This window comes from Adiantum capillus-veneris, chromosome 26 (genome assembly GCF_014529385.1).
Source record: "Adiantum capillus-veneris isolate H3 chromosome 26, ASM1452938v2, whole genome shotgun sequence".
NCBI lineage: Eukaryota > Viridiplantae > Streptophyta > Polypodiopsida > Polypodiales > Pteridaceae > Adiantum > Adiantum capillus-veneris.
This window is the reverse complement of record NC_140956.1, coordinates 93378481-93403147: the sequence shown is the minus strand read 5'-3', so window position 1 is coordinate 93403147 and position 24667 is coordinate 93378481. Positions and strand designations below refer to the sequence as shown.

General features: G+C 46.1%; 1 protein-coding gene across 6 annotated transcripts in view; it reads left to right on the top strand.

Moving 5' to 3' along the window:
- Positions 1-24667, top strand: part of LOC147423825 (DExH-box ATP-dependent RNA helicase DExH7, chloroplastic-like) — a 172288-nt gene that overhangs the window by 98136 nt on the left and 49485 nt on the right. For all 6 annotated transcript variants that reach the window (XR_015186624.1, XM_086501806.1, XM_086501805.1 and 3 more), the window contains 9 exons: positions 12196-12318; positions 19467-19553; positions 19634-19734; positions 19897-19954; positions 21190-21255; positions 21357-21439; positions 21537-21723; positions 21803-21958; positions 22091-22192. Coding sequence is in view for 5 of the 6 variants with exons in the window: in XM_086501806.1 (XP_086357932.1) it covers positions 12196-12318; positions 19467-19553; positions 19634-19734; positions 19897-19954; positions 21190-21255; positions 21357-21439; positions 21537-21723; positions 21803-21958; positions 22091-22192 (963 nt within the window). In the remaining variant the exon portion in view is untranslated. The remainder of the gene's footprint in view (positions 1-12195; positions 12319-19466; positions 19554-19633; positions 19735-19896; positions 19955-21189; positions 21256-21356; positions 21440-21536; positions 21724-21802; positions 21959-22090; positions 22193-24667) is intronic.

Here is a 24667-nt window from a genome sequence, read left to right as displayed (position 1 = left end):
AAGATAATGTAGACGAAGAGGTAAAAGAACTCATGGCTTTGATGGGGGCTCATGAGCTGATGCACTCAAGAGCTTGGAGAGTGGGTAACAAGAAAAATGGGAGCAAGGGGGAAACCTCGAAAGAAAGGGCACTCATCCTTCGTTTTCTCTCCATGGAAGCGAAGAACTTTTTGAAGAAGAGACCAACTCTTAAGAAGACGGGCATCGTTATTGAGGATGACCTTACCTCTCACAGGTCGCCCATATGCAGGAAGTAATGCCAGAGATTAGAGCGGCAAGGGAAAAAGATAAGATTGCTTTTTACCGAGATGGAAGAGTGGTATTGGAGCCACGCTCCACATGATGGTGTGAGGCCTATGGGACCACACTCAAAGTTGCTACCTGGAATTGTAATGGATCTATGCGTCTTGATGTGGGTGCTTTTGAGGAGAGTTTTACCGGGAGAGACATCATCTTCTACTCTATAACACATCAGGTCCCTGGGCAGTCTATGCCTCACATTAGTGGATACAGATGGGAGACAATTTGTAGACAAGAGACACGATCAAAGCACAGAGGGCGGGGCTCAGGAGGAGCGGCAATGTTATTCAGGGAGGAGTTGTAGCCATTGATACATATAGCTCGTAGGGATGAACAAGCTAGGTACATGTGGGTGAGATTGAGAGCAGAGACCGGCAGATATCTTTACATTGCCATTTGCTACTTTCCCCCGAGTATGTCAGTATATGCACCATCCAGAGGACAGTCCCCTCCCCCTTCTCTATTTTGGATGCTGACATATGGGAATTCTCTAGAGATGGTGACATTATCATTCTAGGGGACTTCAATGCTAGGACTGCCCATCATGAGACGGTATTTTATGATACTTCAGAGGAGATGCTGAGAGAGCTGGATGTTGCAGAGATGGGCCTATCCAGGATGTCAGAGGATGGGGAACATACTGAGTATGGACGGCACTTGATAGACATGGGGACTCCACATGGATTGGCCATCTTGAATGGCCTACAGAGATTTCCCGCTGCGGGAGGCTTCACATGCTTTCCACAAAGACATGGAGCCAGCACGGTAGATTATGTCATGGCACAACCTAGCCTCATCTCTAGTATCCAAGATCTCATAGTTGGGCCTAGACCTGTGGGGGTGGTAGTGGATCATGTTTTTGTGTCGCTGACCATCTCTTTGAGTTCAGTGTAGCACACATTCCACGACTAGCAGCTCCTACTCGCTATCCACTGAGGAGCCAGGACGACCTCTGGAGGAGCTTACTACTATACTGACACACACATTACATGATGCAGCAGCAGAGGCATATCCACATACACAGCCTGAGCAGAGACGTCGTTCTGGAAGCATGCCTCAGAACAACTGGTATGATGAGGAATGCCGTTGGACTAGAGCTAGACTTCAGAGGGAAGTGCTTTTGGGGGACATCACACATAGACAGTCACAGATTGACTTCCGACGCCTAGTGCGGCGGAAGAAGAGGGCATTTTTGGCTCGACTAGAGCAGGATCTATACTAGCTATTCTTGAGTCAGGACTCGCGTGAGGCATTGAGGCTCTTTCATGAGCAGTCCCCCCCCCCCCCCCCTACCATTACCTCTATAGAGACCTGATCCAGTACGCATCATCTTTGTACATAGTTTTTGGACAACAGCCCCTTCCCGACCCCCCTGATCCATGCCCACACACATGTGCTTTTTTCACTGTTGAGATGGTGAAGAAGGCCATTGAAAGGATGATGACTGAGAGAGCATATGATCATGATGGCTTAGTGGCTGAGCATTTAATGCATGCCAGAGATCTACTAGCAAAGCTTCTAGTAGTTATGTTTAACTGTGCCATGTGTGAGGGCTTGCCTGATACTTGGAGCCTATCTACGATTGTACCTATCTTTAAGTCAGGAGACCCTATGGAGCCCGGAAATTATTGCACTATCATGATTGGACATACATTGGCACGGTTGTATGCATCCATTCTTGAGCAGCAACTGAGTAGATGGGCAGAGAGGGAGGGAATGCGTGCTGCTGGGGAGGCAGGGTTCAAGAGAGGTTTTTCTACTCTTGACCATATCTTGACACTCAGGGCCATCATCGAGGAGGGCAGATCCCATGGGAGACGGATCTATTGTAGCTTTATGGACTTCCGCAAAGCATTTGACATAGTACCCAGAGCTAGATTGATGCGCAGATTACAGGAGATGGGAGTACCCACAGAGCTCATTTGGGGGATCATGGCACTGTACAGATCAGTAGTAGGGCATGTACGCACATCAGAGGGTCTATCTACACCGGTTCACTCCACTATTGGGGTGAAGCAGGGATGCCCGCTCTCTCCTACTCTATTTGGTATGTATGTGGATGAGGTTTCTGACTACATTCAGAGAGATGGTGATAGAGGTGCACCGCTGTTAGGGACATGGATTCCGCTATTGTTATATGCTGATGATATTGTGCTGATCTCCGACTCTCCGGAGGGAATGCAATGTCACTTGGATGCTTTGCATAGGTTTGCCCATGAGAGGGCCTTGTCTGTCAACCTTGGTAAAACCAAGGTCATGGTATTTAATACCACCCCACTGGATCAGGAGGTCATCGCCCGCATTCACATATGGCCAGGAGACAGTGGAATATACAGATGCTTACAATTACCTTGGAGTGGTTTTTAATGGACCAACATTTTCTTTGAGGAGAGCAGCAGAGACTAGATTGACCAGAGCCCATTCGGCATTGGGGAGACTGGAGAGGATGTGCTCACAAGTTTAGTTTCAGGAGCCTCGAAGGAAGCTTTGGCTCTTTGACACTTTGGTGGCTTCTGCATTGCTCTATGGAGCTGAGATATGGGGGCCTTCATTGGATCATCATGGGAGAACAGGTCGTACTGATGGATGGGGGGACATGGAGAAGCCTCTGGTCTCCATGATCTCGTGGCTCATTAGAGCCAAGGCTTCAGTACCATGTGCCATTATCCGAGCAGAGCTAGCTACCCCCCCACTAGTAGTTGAGGGGCTCACCAGATTTGTTTCCTTCATACACCGCTTGTGGGAACTTCCCAGAGACAGATACGCCCACCTTGCACTTGAGTCCTCTCGACAATTAGCCAGGCAGGGAGACATATCATGCAGGCACATGGGTTCAGTATAGACAGATTGCCCCCCTTCCAGTACTCACTGGATGCACCCTCTCTGACTCTTACACAGTCCAAGACCACCAAGCTCATCTGCCAGGACCTGACTAACCTAGACACCAGGAGGACATGGGTACAGCCAGCACAGGAGGTGGGCACGAAGATGGCTTCCTACAGAGAGCATCTTCTCCAGCTTACGGCGGATGGTTTTCTGATGAGGCCCAGACACATGGACGTCCACTTGTCTCATGGGATACGGTGTGCTATTGGCTAGATACACACATCTTTACACCAGTTGCGGATCGAGACTGGGAGATACAGCAGAGGCCAGGACATGCATCCTGTGTGACATGGAGCTTGAGACAGAGTTACACTACACATGCCACTGCCCCGTCTACTACGAGATACGAGACCGCTTCCACTGCTTGTTCAGAGAGGGCTTTGGAACACTCTCCAGAGTCATGAGGTACGAGGATCAGAGATGCCTGGGTTTGTTGGCAGACACTGGACACCCAGAGGAGCTACTACCACAGCAGATCTTGTCGCCTTACACCAGAGGCACACTGATCGACCGAGCGACCGAGGTGGGAAGATCGAGATGCCCACGACTGCGGAGGACTACACAGCATCGACGGAGGCTACATCAGAGGATTCGGGTCACTTTGGCCCGACATGCACGACGCCCAGTGAGACTACTGTCCATGGAGGAGATTGATGAGATCCGCCAGCGACCGATGTTGGATCTCTTGTGACTTGTGATTTAGCCACCCAGCTAGCTGCTTAGTTCACGCCTACCAGTTCAGGATCCCGTAGTACTTTTATTTTATCATTTTGGTACTCTGACTTTGTATCACATTCACCACATTGTAACGCTCTGGTCTCATAGATCATTTTGGCCTTTTGAAGACGTTAATATAACATTTCATTTCATTTCATTTAATCTCTCTCTCTCTCTCTCTCTCTCTCTCTCTCTCTCTCTCTACCACTTTCATGGGCAAACCTATGCAAAGCATCCAAGTGACGTTGCATCCCCTCTGGAGAGTCAGAGATCAACACAATATCATCAGCATATAACAATAGTGGAATCCATGTCCTTGCCAGCTGTGCACCTCTATCACCATCTCTCTCAATGTAGTCAGAAACCTCATCCACATATGGCCAGGAGACAGTGGAGTATACAGATGCTTACACTTATCTTGGAGTGGTTTTTTGTGGACCAACATTTTCATTGAGGAGAGCAGCATAGACTAGATTGACCAGAGCCCATGCAACATTGGATAGATTGGAGAGGATGTGTTCATAGGTTCAGTTTTAGGAGCCTGGGACGAAGCTATGGCTCTTTGACACTTTGGTGGCTTCTGCATTGCTCTATAGAGCTGAGATATGGGGACCTTCATTGGATCATCACGGGAGGACAGGTCGCACTGATGGGTGGGGGGGCATGGAGAAGCCCTTGGTCTCTATGATCCCACGACTCATTAGAGCCAAGGCTTCAGTACCACATGCCATTATCCGAGCAGAGCTAGCTGCCCCCCCATTAGTGGTTGAGGCGCTCACTAGATCTGTCTCCTTCATACACCCCATGTGGGAACTTCCCAGAGACAGATATACCCGCCTTGCATTTGAGTCCTCTCGACAGTTAGCCATGCAGGGAGATACAACATGCTGGTATGGGGAGATGACATCATGGTTTCAGGCGCATGGGTTCAGCATAGACAGATTGCCCCCCTTCCAGTACTCACTGGATGCACCCTCTTTGACTCTTACACTATACGAGATCACCAGGCTCATCCGCCAGGACTTGACTCAGCTAGACACTAGGAGGACATGGATACAGCTAGTACAGGAGTTGGGCATGAAGATGGCTTTCTACTGAGAGCATCTTCTCCAGCTTAAGGAGGACAGTTTTGTGACGAGGCCCAGATACATGGACACCCACTTGTCTCATGGGATACGATGTGCTATTGGCCAGATACGCACATCTTCACACCAGCTGTGGATCGAGACTGGGAGATACAGCGGAGTACCAGCAGAGGCCAGGACATGCCCCCTGTGTGACATGGAGCCTGAGACAGAGTTGCACTACACATGCCACTGGCCCGTCTACTACGAGGTACAAGGCCGCTTCCACTGCTTGTGCAGAGAGGGATTTGGACCACTCTCCAGAGTCGTGCGGTACGAGGATCATAGATGCCTGGGTTTGTTTTTGCTCGAGCTGCGCAGACACAGAGAGAGCCTGATGAGAGGACAGGCTAGGCAGTCTTAGAGACAGATCACAGACTTCTTTAGAGAAGACACTGGACTCCCGGAGGAGCTACCAGCACAGCAGAGCTCGTCGCCTTACACCAGAGGCACACTGATCGGTCCAGCGACCGAGCTGGGGAGATCCAGACGCCCACGACTGCGGAGGACTATACAGCATTGACGGAGGCTGCATGAGTGGATTCGGATCACTTTGGCCCGACATGCACGACGCCCGGTCAGACTACTGGCCATGGAGGAGATCGATGAGATCCGCTAGCGACCGATGCTGGATCTCTTGTGATCTAGCTATCCCTGCTAGCTAGCTGCTTAGTTCACACCTAGCAGTTCAGGATTCCATAGTATTTTATTTTGTCATTTTGTCATTTTGTTACTTTTGTTACCTTTGTTTCTCTGACTTTGTATCAGATCCACCACATTGTAACTTTTTGGTCTCATAGGTCACTTTGGCCTTTTGGAGACGTTAATATAACATTTCATTTCATTTCTCTCTCTCTCTCTCTCTCTCTCTCTCTCTCTCTCTCTCTCTCTCTCTCTCTCTCTCTGTCTCTCTCTCTCTCTCTCTCTCTCTCTCGGGAAGCGGAGAATGAGTGCCCTTTCCTTCTAGCTTTCTCCGTTGCTTCCGCTTTTCTTTGTGCCCAGTCTCTAGGCACTCGTATGCGTCTATTCGTTGACCCCCATCAGAGTCATGAGTTCTTTCACCTCTTCCTCCACATTATCTTGGTCTCTGAGGCCACATACCCTTATGTGTAAGGCCCGCACACATCTCCTTTGCTCCTCTTCTAGTGTCAAGTTGATGATGGTTGGTGTGGGGGTGGGGGTTATTTCCTTGCCTTTCCCTTTCTTGACAATCTCGATCCATTTTTCGGCCTTTTCTGCTTTTTGTTGGGTCTTTGTGATGACATCTACCCACGAGGTCGTCATTTCTTTTTGTTGCTCCCCACCTTCTTTGATGGCCCGCACTTGTTCTTTGATCGTGTTAAGCTCTTCAATTACTGAGGGTTGAAGCTCTCCCTCTTCGAGGACATTCTGCGAGCGCACCTCTGCAAGCTCTTTCTTGAGTAGTGTGATTTCCTCATCTTGAGCCTTCACGCGATCCTCGAGTGTATTTATCGTGTTTTCCTATGCTGCCACGCGCGCGTTGAGTATGTTGATAGTACCTAGGAGGTGACGGTTGATCCTACTAATGGACTCGCTCAGTTCTTCTTTGCATTTTTGGATGGCATCCTCCCCTGCTGCTCCCGCACCCTGGCGCTCTCTCGCTCGCCCCTGTCCCTCGCGCTCCCTGTTGCCCTGTCCCTCGCGCTCCCCTGCTGCCCCCCCCCCCCCCCCCCCCCCCCCCCCCCCCGTGCTGTGCTGCCCCTGCCCTTGCCCCCGCTCCCTTGTGCACTCCCCAACCTAGCATAGAGAGAGAAAGAAAGGGGGAAACTTCCGTAGAGAGAGAGAGAAACAGAAAAGCGTAGAGAGAGAGAAAGAGGTGAGAAGCGTAGAGAGAGAAAGAGAGACTTAGCCGCGTAGAGAGAGGGGGGGGGGGGGGGAAACCGTTAGCCACGGAGAGAGTTTCTACCTCTCCTGGGGCGGCCTTCCGACCATGAGGAAGCAGAGTGGCAAAGATGACGCGAGGGAGAGACTTGGAGTATGTCCACGATTGTGCCTATTTTCAAGTCAAGAGATCCCATGATTCCCGGGAATTATCGCACCATCATGGTTGGGCACACATTAGCTAGGCTGTATGCATCCATTCTTGAACAAGAGCTGAGTAGATGGGCAGAGCGAGAGGGCATAAGAGCACCAGGGCAAGCAGGTTTCAGGAGAGGTTTCTCCACTCTTGACCAGATTCTGACACTCAGAGCTATTATTGAGGAGGGTAGACACCATGGCAAGAGGATCTATTGTTGCTTTGTGGATTTCCGCAAAGCTTTCGACACAGTGCCGAGAGCCAGACTCATACGCAGATTACATGACATGGGTGTGCCTACAGAGCTGATTTGGGGGATCTGGCTCTATACAGGACAGTGATGGGGCGGGTACGCACCATGGAGGGAATGTCGGACATGGTCCTCTCCAATATTGGAGTAAAGCAGGGATGCCCCCTATCCCCGACTCTTTTTAGGATGTATGTGGATGAGTTTTCGGACTATGTAGAGCGTCAGGGGGACGAGGGGGCTCAACTAGCAGGGACATGGATTCCACTGTTACTATATGCTGATGATATTGTGTTGACTCACCAGAGGGGATGCAGCGTCACTTGGATGCTCTGCATACATTTGCTCGTGACAGTGGATTGTCTGTCAATCTGGGGAAAACCAAGGTTATGGTGTTCAACACCACACCACAGTGGGTCAGGAGGTCGGCACCCACATTTATGTATGGCCAGAAGACTGTGGAGTACACAGATGCATATACTTATCTTGGGGTAGTCTTCGGTGGACCGATGTTTTCACTAAGGAGAGCATCAGAGACTAGACTGACGAGAGCATATGCAGCTTTGGGAGGACTGGAGAGGATGTGTTCGCAGGTTCAGTTTCAGGAACCGCGAACAAAGTTTTGGCTTTTTGACACTCTAGTGACTCCAGCTATGCTCTATGGAGTTCAGGTATGGGGACCCTCAGTAGACCACCATGGGAGATCCGGCAACAGAGATGGATGGAGATGTATGGAGAGGCCTCTGGTCTCTATGATCGCTCGGATGATTCGGGCTAAAGCCTCAGTACCACATGAGATTATCCGAGCCGAGCTAGCCAACCCCCCCCTCGTGGTGGAGGCGTTGACGAGATCAGTTTCTTTTATGCACGGTTTATGGGATCTCCCCAGGGAAAGATACGCTCGGCTTGTCTTGGAGTCATCTCGACAACTAGCTCTACAAGGTGATACAACATGTTGGTATGGACAGATGACAGCATGGTTTCAGTCGCATGGTCTCAAGATGGATAGATTACCTCCGCTTCAATACTCTCTGGATGCACCCTCCCTGTCTCTCACACGGACAGAGATCACAAGACTCATACGTCAGGATCTGATTCAGCTAAATACCAGGAGCACGTGGATACAGCCGACACAGGAGTTGGGCACGAAGATGGCCTTCTACAGAGAGCATCTTCTCCAACTCACGGAGGACGGCTTTGTGACTAGGCCTGTGTACATGGACACACACTTATCTCATGGGATAAGATGCGCTATTGGACAGATACGCACATCCTCACATCAGCTCCAAATCGAGACTGACCGATTTCGATGGGTGCTGGCAGGAGCTAGGATATGTCACCTATGCAACTTAGAGCCAGAGACAGAGCTGCTTTACACATGTCACGGCCCGGCATACTATGAGATATGCGGCCGCTTCCACTACCTGTTCAGAGAAGGGTTTGGACCTTTTTCTAGAGTCATGAGATACAAGGATTAGAGGTGTCTCGGATTGTTCCTGCTCCAGCTGCGCAAACTTAGGGAGCGCTTGCTGAGAACATCAGAGGAAAGACAGCCTCAGAGACGAATCACAGATTTCTTACACCAGCCACAGGAGAGCCAACGGAGCAGTCATTACAACAAATATCAGAGCCTACTCATACTAGAGGTACACTACTTGATCGAGCCACGGAACTTGGCAGATCGAGACATCCACGACCTTGGGGGGTCTCCCACTACCGACGAAGGCTGCAACAAAAGATATAGATCACTCTAGCTCGACATGCAAGACGCCCTACCAGAGTACTGACCATGGAGGAGGTCGATGAGATCCGACAGCGACCAATGAGAAATTTCATCTGAACCCACAAACACCCCCCTCCCCGTTTCTTTTCTCCTTAGCGTATTAGTATTAGTTCTTTGTACCTTTGTAATTTCCGTACTCAGACATGGTATCAGATTCACCAATTGTAACTTTTTTGGTCTCATAGGCCATTTTGGCCTTTTGAAGACGTTAATATAACATTTCATTTCATTTCATTTCTCTCTCTCTCTCTCTCTCTCTCTCTCTCTCAGTGTCTCATGGTTTGCGTTGTGCCATTGGTCAGATACGCACATCCTCACATCAGCTCGAGATTGAGACTGGTAGATTCAGAGGGATACCAGCAGACAGCAGAATATGCCGATTATGCCAGAGAGAGCCAGAGACAGAGTTGCACTACATATGTCATTGCACAGTGTTCTATGAGATACGGGGGCGTTTCCACTGCTTATTCAGAGAGGGTTTTGGTCCTCTATCTAGGGTCATGAGTTATGAGGATCAGAGATGTCTTGGACTATATCTACTTGAGTTACACAAGTATAGAGACACTTTACTGGGGAGAGCTAGAGAGAGGCAGTCCCAGAGACACATTACAGATTTCTTTTCACTAGATATGGGACAGCCAGAGGAGCAGCCACCACTGCAGAGCTCGTCCCACGCTCATTCGACCACTACTGGCACTCTCATCGACCGAGCATTGGAGCTACAGAGATACAGACGACCGCGACTGAGGAGAGGAGCTACACAGCATCGACGGAGACTACAACAGAAGATTCGAGCCATACTCTCTCGACATCCAGAGTGCAGATGAGGATGGATCCTCACCATTTCTTCCATCTTTGTTTCACACACTGTTACATCCAGTTTACCGGGTACCTATTGTATCAGCTGCTACACCCACGTAGTTTTAGATTGTAGTAGTAGTAGTAGTATTTTGTTCCACTTCTAGTTCTTTTCTAGTTCTTTTGTACCCAGACATGGTATTGGATTCACTATTTTGTAACTGATTGGTCTCATAGGTCATTTTGGCCTTTTGAAGACGTTAATATAACATTTCATTTCATTTCATTTCATTTCTTCAAGTTCAGTGATTTTGCAGTTTCTATCTGTGTGTTGCTATTGATTTCTCGTTTGGAGTGTCCAAGCCTGTAACATATCATTAGGAGGTGGAGTTAGGAGAGCATTATATATGCAGTTGTGCTATCTATTATGAGATTGGAGGGAGGTAACATTGCCTTATTGGTGAAGGCTTTGGACCATTGTGTCGGATCATGTGCTTTGTATATGAGAGACGTCTTGGGCTCTTTTTATTGGAGCTTGAACTGTGAGAGAGAATCTCTCGAGGGACAAGGGTGCAGTGAGCCACGTGCTGTCAACATAGAGAGTGCTTAGAGACCTTTTAACTGCTTGTACGCCAGCTCCAATAGGTTCCACATCTTCATCCACTGACTTACCTTGTTATAGATGCCTCTGTAGAGGGGTAATGTTTGATAAATCCATTGCCATTTGTAGAGCGAGACGTCCACAACCACAAGGACCTTGGTTACAGTTTTCTCACAAGCAGAAAATTCGAGCCATCATTGTTTGCCATTTAAGGGTCTATGTAACCATCTCTTCCTCTTGAGGCAATCCTTCATGGAGATTGGGTTGAGGAGGGACTATCCCTCCCATATGCCCCCTTGTTGCAGCCTACAACTTAAGAGTTTAAAGAGGTTTTTACACTTCTATTTTCTCTTCCTCTTGAGGCAATCCTTCATGGAGATTGGGTTGAGGAGTGACTATTCCTCCCACATGCCCCTTGTTGCGGCCTACAACTTAAGAGTTTAAAGAGGTTTTACACTTCTATTTTCGCTAGGGATTTGGTTAGGATTATGCTTCCCGTTTTGTTTCACTTTATGGTGAGACATCAGCATTTGTACCTTTAGTGTCATGCACCATTTTGGCCTGTAAGAGATGTTAATATATCTATTTTACTGGTTCGTAATTTCAAGGACAGACATGGATGCTGACCTAAGCACTCTCCCGTCTCCATAGAAGCTACCCTCCAACTTCCTGTTTTCGCTAAAACAGAAAGCTAGCTCTGCAGTAGAGGTCGATTTCCTTCAATCCATGCTGGGATAGCTTGCATGTGGCCTGCAAGCCTCTCTCCTAGCAAACGTGGACAAGTTCATTGACGTCCAGGTTTTGAGATGACGGAGGTATAATCCCTATAATCACTTGGTACTGATAGTAGTATTGTAGGACCACAACCTGCAACAACTTAACAAACAGATCCTCACAACTTACAAGTACAAACGAGTGTGAATTGAGAGACAAAGAAGATTTGGGACCAGGATGCTCCAGCACAGGAGAAGTGGTGGCATCAATCTATTTTCGGGCATCAAGCTGGTAGAGTATTGCATTGCACAAAGAACTTGGCAACTTTGGCTGGATGTTTGTCTAGGAGATCTTGCTATCTGGTGTCCTGTGAATGACTGAATAGCACAGCTCAGGGTCTATTATAGAGCCCTTAGCCTCCAAAAGCATGCCCAAAACTCAAAAGCCAGGTGCCTTTTGTGCTCAGAGAAGCATGATGCTATTTAAGTAACTTAGTAATTTCCTTTCCTCTTCAGCATGGTGGTGGATGTTTGTGTAGGACATCTTGCTATCTGGTGTCCTGTAAATGACTGAATATCAGAGCTCAGGGTCTATTATAGAGCCCTTGGCCTCAAAAAACATGCCCAAAAATCAAAGCCAGGTGCTTTTTGAGCTCAGAGAAGCATGATGCTATTTAAGTAACTTAGTAATTTCCTTTTCTCTTCAGCATGGTGGTGGATGAAAGTGTCGAAGTAAAGGGGACATCAACAGGAGGAGCTCTTTGCGTTTAGCTTCTTGTAAATTGATTGCTTGTGTTTTGAAGTTGTTGAAAGTTGTGTTTCTTCTTTAAACTTCACCCTTTAATGGTCAAGGTAAGGCTTCCTATTGCAACGAGTCTAATGAAGTATGCTACATATTCCTAGATTGGGCCCGCTCGCGAAAAAGAAGAATTTTTTGTCTTCCTTCAGCAAAGATTATACTTAACTTCTGTTTCTTTCTAATATGCAGGAAAAGCTTCAGTCTCGTGAACGTCTTCCGATCTTTTCAGCCAAAGACGAGCTTCTTCATCAAATACGTAAGAGTTCAGTTGTTGTGATTAGTGGTGAAACTGGCTCTGGGAAGACCACACAGGTATCTTTGCGTATCTTAACTGTTTGTTGAATTCCGCTCTACAATTTTGATGAGCTATTTGAAAGCTGCTCAAGAGTTTGTAGCCTTTGCTGAAAGGTGGGGAGTAAGAACGAAAGAGAGAGAAACTTATATTAATATCCCGTTGAGGCCTAAGTTATCTTTTAGTACAAATCAGCTACATCTGGGTCAGTACATTCTAGTTTGAGATGCCATAGACGGCGTATAAAACAAAAATAAAACTGTAGTTCCAAAAGGCTCATGATAATGTGCTTTGTTATAGGTGTGGTGAGTACAGACATTACAAAGGGCGATGCCTTCTGCCCGAAGGCGCAACCCCCATGTCAGCGAGTCCAAATATCACTATGAAAGCTTCTACCTCCAGCAGTCCTCCCAGCAGCACATAGGTCACTTTTCATATCAGCATGATTTCAGTAACAATGATGCCACCTGGACCTTTCCCCACTGCCCATGTAGTCAGTCCCAACAGATACTCTTGTTCAAGATCTTGGTGTCTTGAAGAAAGAGAGAGAGAGAAATGAAATGAAATGTTATATTAACGTCAACTTTAAACTTTACACTCAAAGAAACTTGACATTTGTACAAATTACAATTTACAATACTACAATGTAAAGAGTCAAGACTCGAGAGAATGAGCATTACATAAACCAAAATGAACCAAAATGATAAGTAGAGATTCTCTTTAGTCTTGAGTCGAGGCTCAAGACTCAAGAGAATGAACATTACATAAACCAAAATGATAAGTAGAGATTTGAGAATGAGCATTACATAAACCAAAATGATAAGTAGAGAGTGAAGACTCAAGATGATACAAAAAAGTGGGGGGACCAAGGGGTTACAAAGTACTCAAAAAGTGGCACACCATAATGGAGAGACTAAATAGTAAAGACTAAAGTAACAAGTGTAAGAGCTTCTAGTCACTAGTGCTCTCATCATCTTCCTTCATTAGCCCTCCCCTTCTGGCTAAAGGCATTCATGCCTCTAGCTCTGCTTCTGATTCTCTAGCAGCGGAGTTGGAGGGTTCTCCCTCCTATGGAATATCTACCATGATCTCCGGATCAAACCTTAAGAAGTACCGTTTGAGCCTCCATCCATTGACTTTGGTCTTGTGAATTTGACCATTTGCTTCCATCAATTTGTAGCTACCATTGGTGTATCGTCTTTTGACGATGAACGGCCCTTCCCATCTGGGTTGAAACTTCTTATCTTTCCTAGTGTCGAATTTGTTGTCGTATCTCAATACTAACATGCCTTTCTTCAGACCCTTTTCCTTAAGCCCTTGATTGAATGTGAGTCGGCGTCGTTCTGCTTGCGTCGCATAGTAGTTGTTCGCATCTTCCCTGTCTAAGTGAAGCCTTTCTAGATCCAAGGTGTGGTTGCGGAGATGGGCGATTGGGCGCTGTAACTGGCTAGCCATGACTCGCAAGCTGGCTATCTGCACCTCGATGGGTAGAATGGCCTCTTTTCCATATACCAGATGGAAAGGGGTGAAACCTAGTGATGTTCGGAATGTCGTGCGGTAGGCCCAAAGAGCGGCCATGAGATGCTTATCCCAATCACTTGTGTGGTTATTCACTTGTTTTGTGATGATTTTACAGATTATGCCGTTTACCTTTTCCACTAGACCATTGCTGGATAGTACGAAGTTGAGTGTCGGCATGTGATACCTAGCTTTTTCATTTGATGGTTGTCAGGGCCGCCTAGGTTGAACTCTCTGACTGGGTCAGGCCGTGCAGTTGGCGAGGCTGCGTCAGGGAGAGAAGACCTTGCCGCCTCTGTTAGCTTCTGGACATTATGAGCTGGCGTTTGATCAATGTTGAAATCAGCATACTCTTCTTGCAACCATCCTGATGGAAGCTCTGCAAATGGTAAATCTTCAGATACTTCAAAGTGCTCCGGCATGGGTGGAGTGTCACATGGGGTAGAGGCTAAGGAAGGAGCTGGGGTGTTGGCCAACTCTTGCAAGGGAGACTTTTTCCCCCTTCTATGGTGGGTTATAGGCTCACCCAGGCCGATGGTTTCCATTAAGGGACCCTCTGAAGGATGGGCACCAGAGACCAGTCCACTTGGTTGTGGCTCACTTGGCTGACTGGGATTACTGGCTTCAGGTGTAGCTTCACGTGTAGGATCGGGGAGAGAGGGTGAATCTGTGGGCAAAGGTTGAAGAGAGACTACATAGCATGGCATCGAAGAGGTAGCTTCTAACCATTGCAGTAAGTCTTCATCGGATCCCTCAGGAGGGACCGGCTGCTCCAAGTCAGGGTTGGACTCTACTGACAAAGAGCTGTGCTGAACGACCGGATCCATACCTCCTTCGAGACGAATTTGTTGCATTGGAGTGCCAGGAGTATGTATCCACATGGTGTCGGTTCCCCAGTCGTGAAGTGCTTTCGTATGTCGCAACCATGGCCTACCAATCAGCAAGGGATAACCTCCCTCTACCTGAATTTGTTGCATTGGAGAGCTAGGAGTATGTATCCACATGGCCTCGGTTCCCCAGTCGTGAAGTGCTTTCGTATGTCGCAACCATGGCCTACCAATCAGCAAGGGATAACCTCCCTCTACCTGGGGAAGATTAACTACCACAAAATCCAAGTTAAAAGTGAAATCTTGTACCTTCAGAGACACCTTGTCGACTATGCCCATTGGGTAGACTGTTCTCTGATCGGCCAATGTAACAGTGAAAGGAGCAGGTCGGGTAGGCTTTAGACCTAAGGCCATCGTAGTGAATTCGGGCATCAAATTGATTCCAGATCCTCCATCAACGATGACGCCGAATAGCTGGTGCCCAAGAATAGATACAGTGAGGCGAGGACTTTTATAATCGGTGAGGGGAGCAGATGGATAGGAAATCAAATAAGACTCTGACGGCTGTACAGGGAGGTGCCCGCCACTAGGCCCAGCCCCCGGGTACAGAGACTGAATGATTGACAGGGTGTCACGTCTAAGTGTTGCGTCGAGCCTTAGCATGTCGTATAGTGACACCTGCTGAAAAGTATTTTTCAAGATGGCTTCTGCTGTGGGCTTGGCGCCTTCGAACTGGGCTCCCTTTGAGACCTTAATCTGTTCCAAGTCAGCCACTCCTTCCAAGAAGGCTCCATCAATGTCAGATAACAGTGAAGTTGGTTTGCTCTGAGCAATTTCGAAGGACTCGTCCTTTGGGTCAAATAGACAAGCTTGAGGAAGTGGGGACTGGCGAGGTGGACCTGTGGGCAGACTGAGACCAAGAGCTGCTCTTTGTGCCCGAGTAAGGACACCAGCAGGCTCCTCCACTTGCAATGGCTTAACCACATGAGTAGCAGGTGATGGTTGAGGCACGGTGTTCACAGTAATCAAGTTTATCTTCGGGAAGGTGAATTCTTGCTGGTTTTGAGTCGAGCTTGAAGACGTGGATGCCCTTTGCGTGGGACAATCCTTACTGTAGTGATCCTTCGAATCAGGGCAATGACGACAAGGAGGGGACCCCTCAGGTAAAGGACACTTGCTTTGATAATGCCCATATTCTCCGCATCTGTAGCAGAGTATGGGCCGATTGGAAGGACGAAACGGGGGACGAGGTGGTTGCTGCATGGAGTCGGAGGCTGAAGTGTAGAAGCTCTGAGGGGTTGAGGTGGCATTAGCATTATAAAAACTTTGAGTCGGGAAAGTACTTGACATACCTTGGACAACAGGGGTATTGAGCAAAGGTGGCATGTAGTTGGGATGGCTGTAGTGGGAAACCATGTTGGATGCTGGTGCTAACCCTTGTTGGAGAGTAGGACCCCCTTTATATAGTAGCAATCCTTATCTTCATGACCCGATTTTTCGCAGAAGTGGCAATAAGAGCGAAGGGGACAGTCCTGTGGAGGGTGTCCTGGAGAGCGGCAGGAACTACACCATACCATAGCCTTAGTCTCCTGCTGAGACCTGAGCTCTTCTAACTCTCTTTTAAGCTGATCATAAGCCTCTTGATGTGGAGGCTTCTCCTGTCTGAGAGAGAAGGATCTCTCTTCATGAAGGGCCCGCTGTAACTTTAGGGCTTCCAGTTCCCTTCTTAAAGAAGTCAAAGGGTCTGATGGACTGTCCACGAGTAAAGGGGCAGTATCTAACTGAGGAGAGTCAGTGAACTGCCTTCTTGCTCCCTCTATTCTAGTAGCAGTAGCAACAAAGTCCTCCAGACTGGCTTCAGGACGGAGACTTTCTTTGAGATTTTGTTGAGAAGTCTTAGGCAGAGCCTTCTCTACCCACTTCTTCACCATGAATTCCCCTGGTTGCTGAGGCAGCTTGGCGACCAGGGACTTTGTTCTGGTCATGAGCTCTACAAATGTCTCCTTGGGTTGGAGCAACAGGTTGGCCAACTCATCTAGAATCTTCTCTTGATAATCCCCTGGTCGGAAAGCTTCACAGAACTGCTGTCTTAACATGGTCCAAGTAGTAAAGTGGTTTTCAGCAAACTGACTGTACCATTTATCTGCAAGACCATCCAAGGTGGACGGGAAGAGCACCAGGTATGCGTCTTCTCTGTTGAGGCCACGACCTCTGCAAAGAGAGACAAACCTCCGAGCATGGTCGTCTGCATCTTCTGCCGGGAGACCTTTAAAGGTAGGGAACTTGATGTTCACCTTTGGCAGAACACTTGTGAGCTCCTCCATGGCCTCGTGCTCCTGAGTCTGTTGCTCCCTAGCTTGCTGTAACAAAATGGGGGAGAGCCTTACGGAGAAGGTGACCTGGAGGATGTAGAACCGATCGAAGGAATGGAGGTAGCCGTATGAGTAGGTATGGCTGATGGGGTTAATATGCTTCTACTGGGCACCAAGGGTTGACGCCTTCTGTGGTAGTACTTCAGAGGACTCAGTAGTGTATTTTGACGCTCCAAAGACCTTGTATGTGTCATCCAGTAACCGCCAACCCCACCAAGCTTTGGGAAAGAAGACCTTCACTTGGGCAAGACAACCTTCACTTGGCTGAATATTGGTCTAGACTCTACTAGACCAGGGCGAGTGACTAGACCACCTGGTCTGGACCAGGGACGAGAAGGACTAGACCAGGACGAGCACTGGGTGGACTAAGGCGAGAGAGGATCAGACCAACAAGGCGAGAGACTAGACCAGCTAGATTAAGCTGAACCAGACCAACAGGCTGCACAGACGAGGCGAAGAAACCAGCTACTCAACAGAGTGAGACTTCAGTTGAGGTCCCACCGTGATCGCCAAAATGAGAGCACCCGTAGCGCGGATAATGTGTCGTGCTCTCTACAGTGTGGGTGCCCCTCAATGCAATGTGCGTGACAATCTCACTCAAACAAATGAAAACTCTCTCAAACAGAATGAAACACAGAAACAATGGATAACAACAGAGACACAACAGTGGACCAGAACATGTGGACTCGACTAGCTCAAAGAACCATGTACAGACTTTGGCGTGGCAGCACACTCAGCTCCAACCCAGGACTCACAGGTACAAATGGGGTGTCGAGGCTCAGATGTGCAGGGATGGTGGAGCAGTGCTCTGTGTAAGACTCTTCTGCTAGACGATGAACCGACCACCTATATAAGATAATGATAATGACCCAACGGCTACTGCTCATAGATACAATCATAAAGAGCCACCAATGGCCCATAAATGTCAGCCAGCTAAGTGTGACCTGGCCACATGTCCACTAGGCCACCATCCGTATCCCTGCCACGTGTCACTGCCCAAGTGTCCGTCCAGTGTGAACAGACCAAACCAATTGTACTAACTGTAACTGTGTCCTGTGAAAGTGACACTGTAGCCTACTACATCTCTCTTCCCCTTCATACGCTCCTAATGATACTGCCTATACTTCTCATACAATATCTAGACCCTCTTCTACAAGGAGAACACCTATTACTTCTTTACATAACCCTGAAGAGAAGCCCAAGTTCAAAAAGGACAAATGCAAGCGTCACCACAAGATGCGAGTTTTCAAACTGGTGACAAGCACGCCAAGTTTTACAGTTACACAGGATAGAGAGATATCTCCAAGGCGTTGTCTTTTATTAGACAGTTTGAAGTTGCTTTTGCAAATGGAAACTTCTCTGAAAAATCCAAGTTGCATGGTGTTGGGATGTATCTCAAGGAGAAGGCAAGCAATCGATGATTGGCAAAGATTCTTGAAGGTACTCAAGCCAAAACATGGACTCAATTCAAAGCTGAATTTTACGAACAATTCCTTCTGCCGGACTTCGTGAAGGATATCCGGAACAAATGGGATTGGCCCGCCATCCGAAAGGAACATAAGAAAGTCACAGCCTATATTGACAAGTATTGGTCAGCTCCTCTAAAGATCACCCCTTTCATGAAGATTTCCGACGAGCAAAGATTCGAAAGCTCGAAGCAGGCCTTCAACCACACGCTTTGAACGAGTATGAAGGTGTATCCCCATGGTACCTGTCAGAGGATGATGGGAATGCTGATGACCTACACTCTACGGGACCTCCTCGAAGGATGGAACAAAGCATGTATGGAGCAAGACGAAGAGTGGTATATGACGATCAAGGCAACCAAGGCAAAAAGCGTCCCATTTAGGACTCTAAGCTAAAGGGCACCGATAAGCGGCTTAAATATCTTTCACCCACCCAAGTACAAACCTTCAAGAAAGAAGGAAGATCTATCTATTGTGGAGAGAAAAGGCAGCAACGGCAAAAACAAGCATCTTCGAGGAAAGAACAAACGAAGAAGGAACCCGCTCCACCAAGCTCGAATTCTATTCCTGATGTACAAGGGAATACTGAAGTGGAGAAAGGGAAGCATCAGCTTCTAAAGGGCTAGGAATCTTTGAATAACCACCGAGTAGCCCCACATACATGCCTATATGGCCATGTGACCATTCTTGTGGTTTAATCAACCAACCAAGTATTATGGAAAGGAGAAAGAGAGAGATATATTTGTGGAAATATCATTGGGCGACAACTGATTGGGTTTGCTGGTGGAACCCACATTAAGGCATGCTAAAGTTCTAAGCATGGTGTTAAAAGGGTCGTTACCAGCTCGTGACTGTTATATGACATTCTCTTAATATTTTTTAGGGCTTGTGGTGCTTTAGTTGTAAGAGTACTTCAAAGAGTTCACACCTGAAATTGTTATGACACGCTTCCTTCAGCATGGTGTGATCGTGTGTCTGTGATCAGGTGCCTCAGTACATTCTTGAGGATCTTATCACCAGCCATCAAGGTGCTTTTTGCAACATTGTGTGCACGCAGCCAAGACGGTTAGCTGTATGTAACAAGTATATTTGGCAAGAAAGATTCATTGAAAGATTTTGAAGCTTGGTAACTTTGAAGCCTTGTGAAAACAGGCAATCTCAATTGCCGAGAGAGTAGCCCTAGAGCAGGATGAAGGACCTCCAGGAAGCAGTGGTTCCCTTGTTGGATATCAAGTGCGCCTTGATAGTGCCTGGTAAGTGTATGTATGAATGAATGACATGCCAAGTTGGTGTAAAATAAAGAAATCTGTAAAAGCATAATAGCTCTCTTGATCTTGCTGATTGTGTAGAAGCTAATTTTTGTGTTCAGAAATCTTGTCTTATGAGCTAAAGCGAGCGTCAAGGGTTTCTTGCAGGCATCGAAGGACAAAGCTTCTCTTCTGTACTACTGGAATTCTTCTTCGGAGACTTGCTGTAAGATGCTTTTTAATGTCTATAATTTGGAGCGAGAGAGGTACTATAATGTAAAACCACTCACGTTATGATTATGCTCTTTATTCAAAGTGATGGGGAAGTACATGGTTTTTGCCCATGGTGTGTTATTTAAGGATAACACTAAAATGACTGTGGACATTGTTTCTATCTTTATTCGGTCCTCGGACCTCCACTCTGGAATTTTCTTGTTCATGTCATCATATTTGTACTTTTTTAGTTCTTGTGATATTTCATGTTATTTTTAGCTCTTGTGATATTTCCAGTTGTTTGCCCACATATTTTTCTTCATACGTCTTTTTGATTTTAAGGAAAGATAAACGTCATTTTTTCTTTATTTTGATTTTCAAGGAGTGAAGTCGAGAATCATTATGGTGATAGATACAGGGGTTTCTTTGGCAGACATTGTACCCAGACATTGTATTAGATCCACCAGAATTGTATCAGTTTGGTCTCATAGTCATTTTGGCCTTTTGAAGACGTTTAATATAACATTTCATTTCATTTCTGAGTTTGCATAACAGTAAAACTTGGAACTCATAACCATCTGGTTGTTGGTTTAAGTCCCCTTGGTCTTGGTCAGGAAACGGCACTCATTTTGTTTGCATTGAGAGTGCTCTTGCTTTAAAGGAGGGAAAGGCATGGAACCCTACGAGAAGTTCACCACTTGTTCATGTTGAGCTTTGAATATAGAAAAAAATGGCTTTTATGGTGTGGTGGTCTGTGATGTCTAGTTAAGCTTCGTAATGGGGTGGCGAAGGCTATAGATATGGCATAACCCTATTCCCTTGTGCATGTGCAGCAAGATGGTGCAGAAGCTGACCTGCATGATACCTGAGTGAATTAGTTCCCTTTCTGGTCTCTTCCTAATACTTCGGCTTGTACCTTCTAATTTGCATCCCCTGACTTTTGAGCTTTTACTAGTATTATTGAGTTTATTGTTCCCCTTTAAAGTTGGTTGCCCTAGTTTTTTTAACAAATTGGAAGGATATTTTATCTTTGGGGTAGCTCTTAGGTTGGAACATGCCATACCAAGAATTAAGAAGACAGTTGATAATTTCATTTGCTTCACGATTGCATATGATCATCAGTACACGCTCAGGGCAGTGGTTCATACTTCTCAACGCTTTATCCATGCACAATCTGGATCTGGTGTTCAGTGCAAAAGAATGGAATGTTCTGCATTTTGTGTCTAACTGTACCTTTTGCTTTGAAAGGGTGATCGTGATCTCAGTGGAGTCTCACATGTTATCGTTGATGAAGTGCACGAACGCTCAGTTTTGGTTTGTATCAAGTTTTAACGGTTTTGATTAGCCATTGTCTTGGTGGTGACAAAGATGTTCCGATTGTTGTGGACACCCCCCCTTTGTTTTATTTCTCACAGGGCGATTTCATCCTTACAATTTTAAAAGATCTGATTGAAAGAAGAAGAAGGAGTAGATTATTGCCTTTGAAGATAATCTTAATGTAACTTTCAGATGCTTCTATTTGCTTCTGAATTCCTCTTTGTTTGTAGTTTCTCCATGTTATGTAAAGATTCTATACTGATGGTCTTCTTCTTTAGGTCTGCCACTGTGGATGCAAGTATTTTTTCAAGCTACTTCGGAGATTGTCCAGTTGTAAAAGTACAAGGTCGCACTTTTCCTGTTGAGACCATTTATCTAGAGGATATTTATGAAATGCTGGATTATCAACTTGCATCAGACTCTCCGGCAGCATTGAAAAATAGCTTCTTTAACTGGAAGAACAATGTATGGTGCTAGGCTGAAGGCATTTCACGCTTGGACTTCACTTTCCCTATGTAAGAATGACACATTGATTTTATTACAGAAAGCCTCACGAAACCTTGTCAGCGGCAGCAGGGGAAGGCAGAATCTGGTTCAATATGGTTGGGGTGATGAGGGAATGCTCGAGGAAGAGGCATGCAATCCTTACTTCGATGAGTCGTTGTATCAAAATAACAGCCTAAGAACAAAGAATAACCTGGTTGGGATTTTTTCATTTTTTGAAAGTGTTATAATGCAGTTACTTAGGAGTCTCGTCGAGGCTCGTGCTTCTGACGCTCTCAGATTCGAAAACACCTAAGCATGTTTTCCTTTTTGGTTTTCTCTGTTCCAGCGCAAGTTGAATGAGGATGTGATTGACTTTGACCTGCTAGAAGAGCTTATCATGCATGTTGATAAGACTGGTGAGGAAGGAGCTATTTTGGTGTTTTTACCAGTAAGCCCTCTTATTTTGAAGAAGAGATAACAACTTTAAGCTGCATTAACTTTGAAGCATTTTACTGTGATTCTGGAGAATTTCATTGAGTAATTTTCATAATAAATGTTATACATTTCTATTTGGAGAGATTGTTTTAGAATTTCTCTAAGGTGCCTTAATACAAGTTATTACTGAGGGAGTGTAATGTTACATAGCTCCTGTGGAACTGCACTCTCTCTTCTAGGCTGTTCCTTGCCTCAAAGAAAATAGATCTTGTGCTAGGTTCTGCATAATGCGCTCGCCGCTGTCCACTACTCTTCTTCCATTAGAGAGGGTGTGACAGTTAATTTGCATTTCCTCTGGGCATGGAAGATAGTTCACATATATCTTCCGATATGGGCTGGCTGCTGTAAGAGTCTTGTCTGCATCTTATCTACTCCCAGCCCACACTGGTGCATGGTGCGTTTTAAAACATCGATTTTTTGGAAAAAAATTGACTGTATCCCAACGTATTTTTGACTGCATGTCGAAATATTTGGTTGTGATCCATGTGATGCCATACCATATGTTGCCATATGTTTGTTCAATGGCAACCCTGCTGTGAATATAAATTGCCACATTCGTGTCTCCTCTTGACATATGTTAAACTTTTTGATAGATCTTGTGAAGTCTTTTCAAACCAGCTGTGCACTCTCGTGTTCAAAGTTAGTGTCATAGTGTCCCCGAAATATTGCATTTGAGCACTCTTTTTCTAACAAACTTTTGCCTCAGCAGGAGTGAGTGACAACAGTGCCCCACTGGCCTATGATCTTCACAAATAACAATTGTAAAGAGTTAAAATCTGAAGTTTAACTTGAATGAGTGGTAAGGTTGAGAGAATACAACATAGGAGGATCTAGTGCATCCCTACTGGGATATAGTGCTTCTTCACTTTGAGAGAAGGAAATGAATGTTTTTTACATAAAGGCCTAAAAAGAAAGTCAATCATCACCACATTCACAATGTCCAGTACAAAGATACAGAAGACTAACATAAATAATGTAACAAATTAGTGAACAGGTAGAGCCAGCTGGTAGCGTAGCTTCCAAAGCCTGATCTGTTGAGTGGGTTGCCACTGTAAGTAGCATCACATAAGTCTCTCTAGAGCTGATGCACTCATGGCATCAATCTCCTCCTCTGTAAAGAACTTAGGAGCTGCTCTATGCCTGTCAATATGGCCTGGATGCGGCAATGGTAAATGTATGTGCGAGGTGATCTGCAAGAGGGTTGAGTGCGTTGGGATCTACTAATCAGTGTAGCTCTATCCAGGAGAGTCACAAGAACCGAAAAGAGCTGAGGGTGGCTGCTCTAGAAGAAAGTTGTCATCTGCCTTTGAATGGATCCTCTGCTGGAGCGCGTCTGACTCTGTAATATAGTATGTTTGTGCCTACGTAACTCCAGCAAGAAAAGCCCAATGCATCTTCAACCAGTCCAGTCCATCACCCTCACTAGGGGATCTGAAGAGAGCGTGAAATTGTCTCCGTGTCTGCCAACCTACTAGGCACCGACATATATAATGCTCGTATGTCTCTAGATCTAAGAGCTAGCCTATGACAGATCGAAGGCCATTTGAGAGGTGTGAATCCATGTATCGTGTTGAATATATTCATCCTCAGTAATCTGAAGAAAATTTTCCTTGTGAAAAGCTATTTTCTTCTTGAACTTCTCAGGAATCGTCATTCTGTCCTCTCTATGTCAATTTGCATGAGATCCTTTCTTATAGTCATAATATCAAGGTGGTACCATACATAATGTACGGTACGTATGTGTACGTCGTTCCGTATGGATAAATTTTTTATGTACGTAAATATGTACCTTCGTAAAAAACCAATAAATGAGAGGACATTTAACAAAATTTCCATTCCTCAATGGAGATTTAGAAAATGTATATCATGCAAACTACTTGGGGACACATTACTACACGCATTATCAATTGGAGATTCACTAACCAAGTACCAAATAATTATCGTGTAAAACATACATTAAACATTTGTACCTGCTGACAAAAGAGCAATGAAAAACCTTCAAGCACTGAACAATAAGATTACCAACTGACAATTGAACAATGAAAGTGTAAATTCTACATAAAAAAGAGCCAGAAGTGTGAACATAACATTGCTTCAAGTGGCCCACAGTAGTGACAAATGTCAAGCCAAAATGGCTCCTAATAGAGCATACATAAAGAACACTCCTAATTTCACCCCTCTTCAACGTTGCACACCCTAGGTGCACATCTATAATTGGAACCCCTGGTTACTACCATGGGGGCGCCCAATCCCTCGAAAATTTATTCAAAAGAAATTATGCGTATTAGCATGTACGGTCTGGTACAACCGACTGTCCTATTGATTTTTGAACGTGTGAGTGCAAGAGATGGTGGGCTGCTTTAACCAAGAAACATGACAGTCCGAAGACCCGGACATGATTTTAAGCTCGCTTTCTACCCAAGCTTCC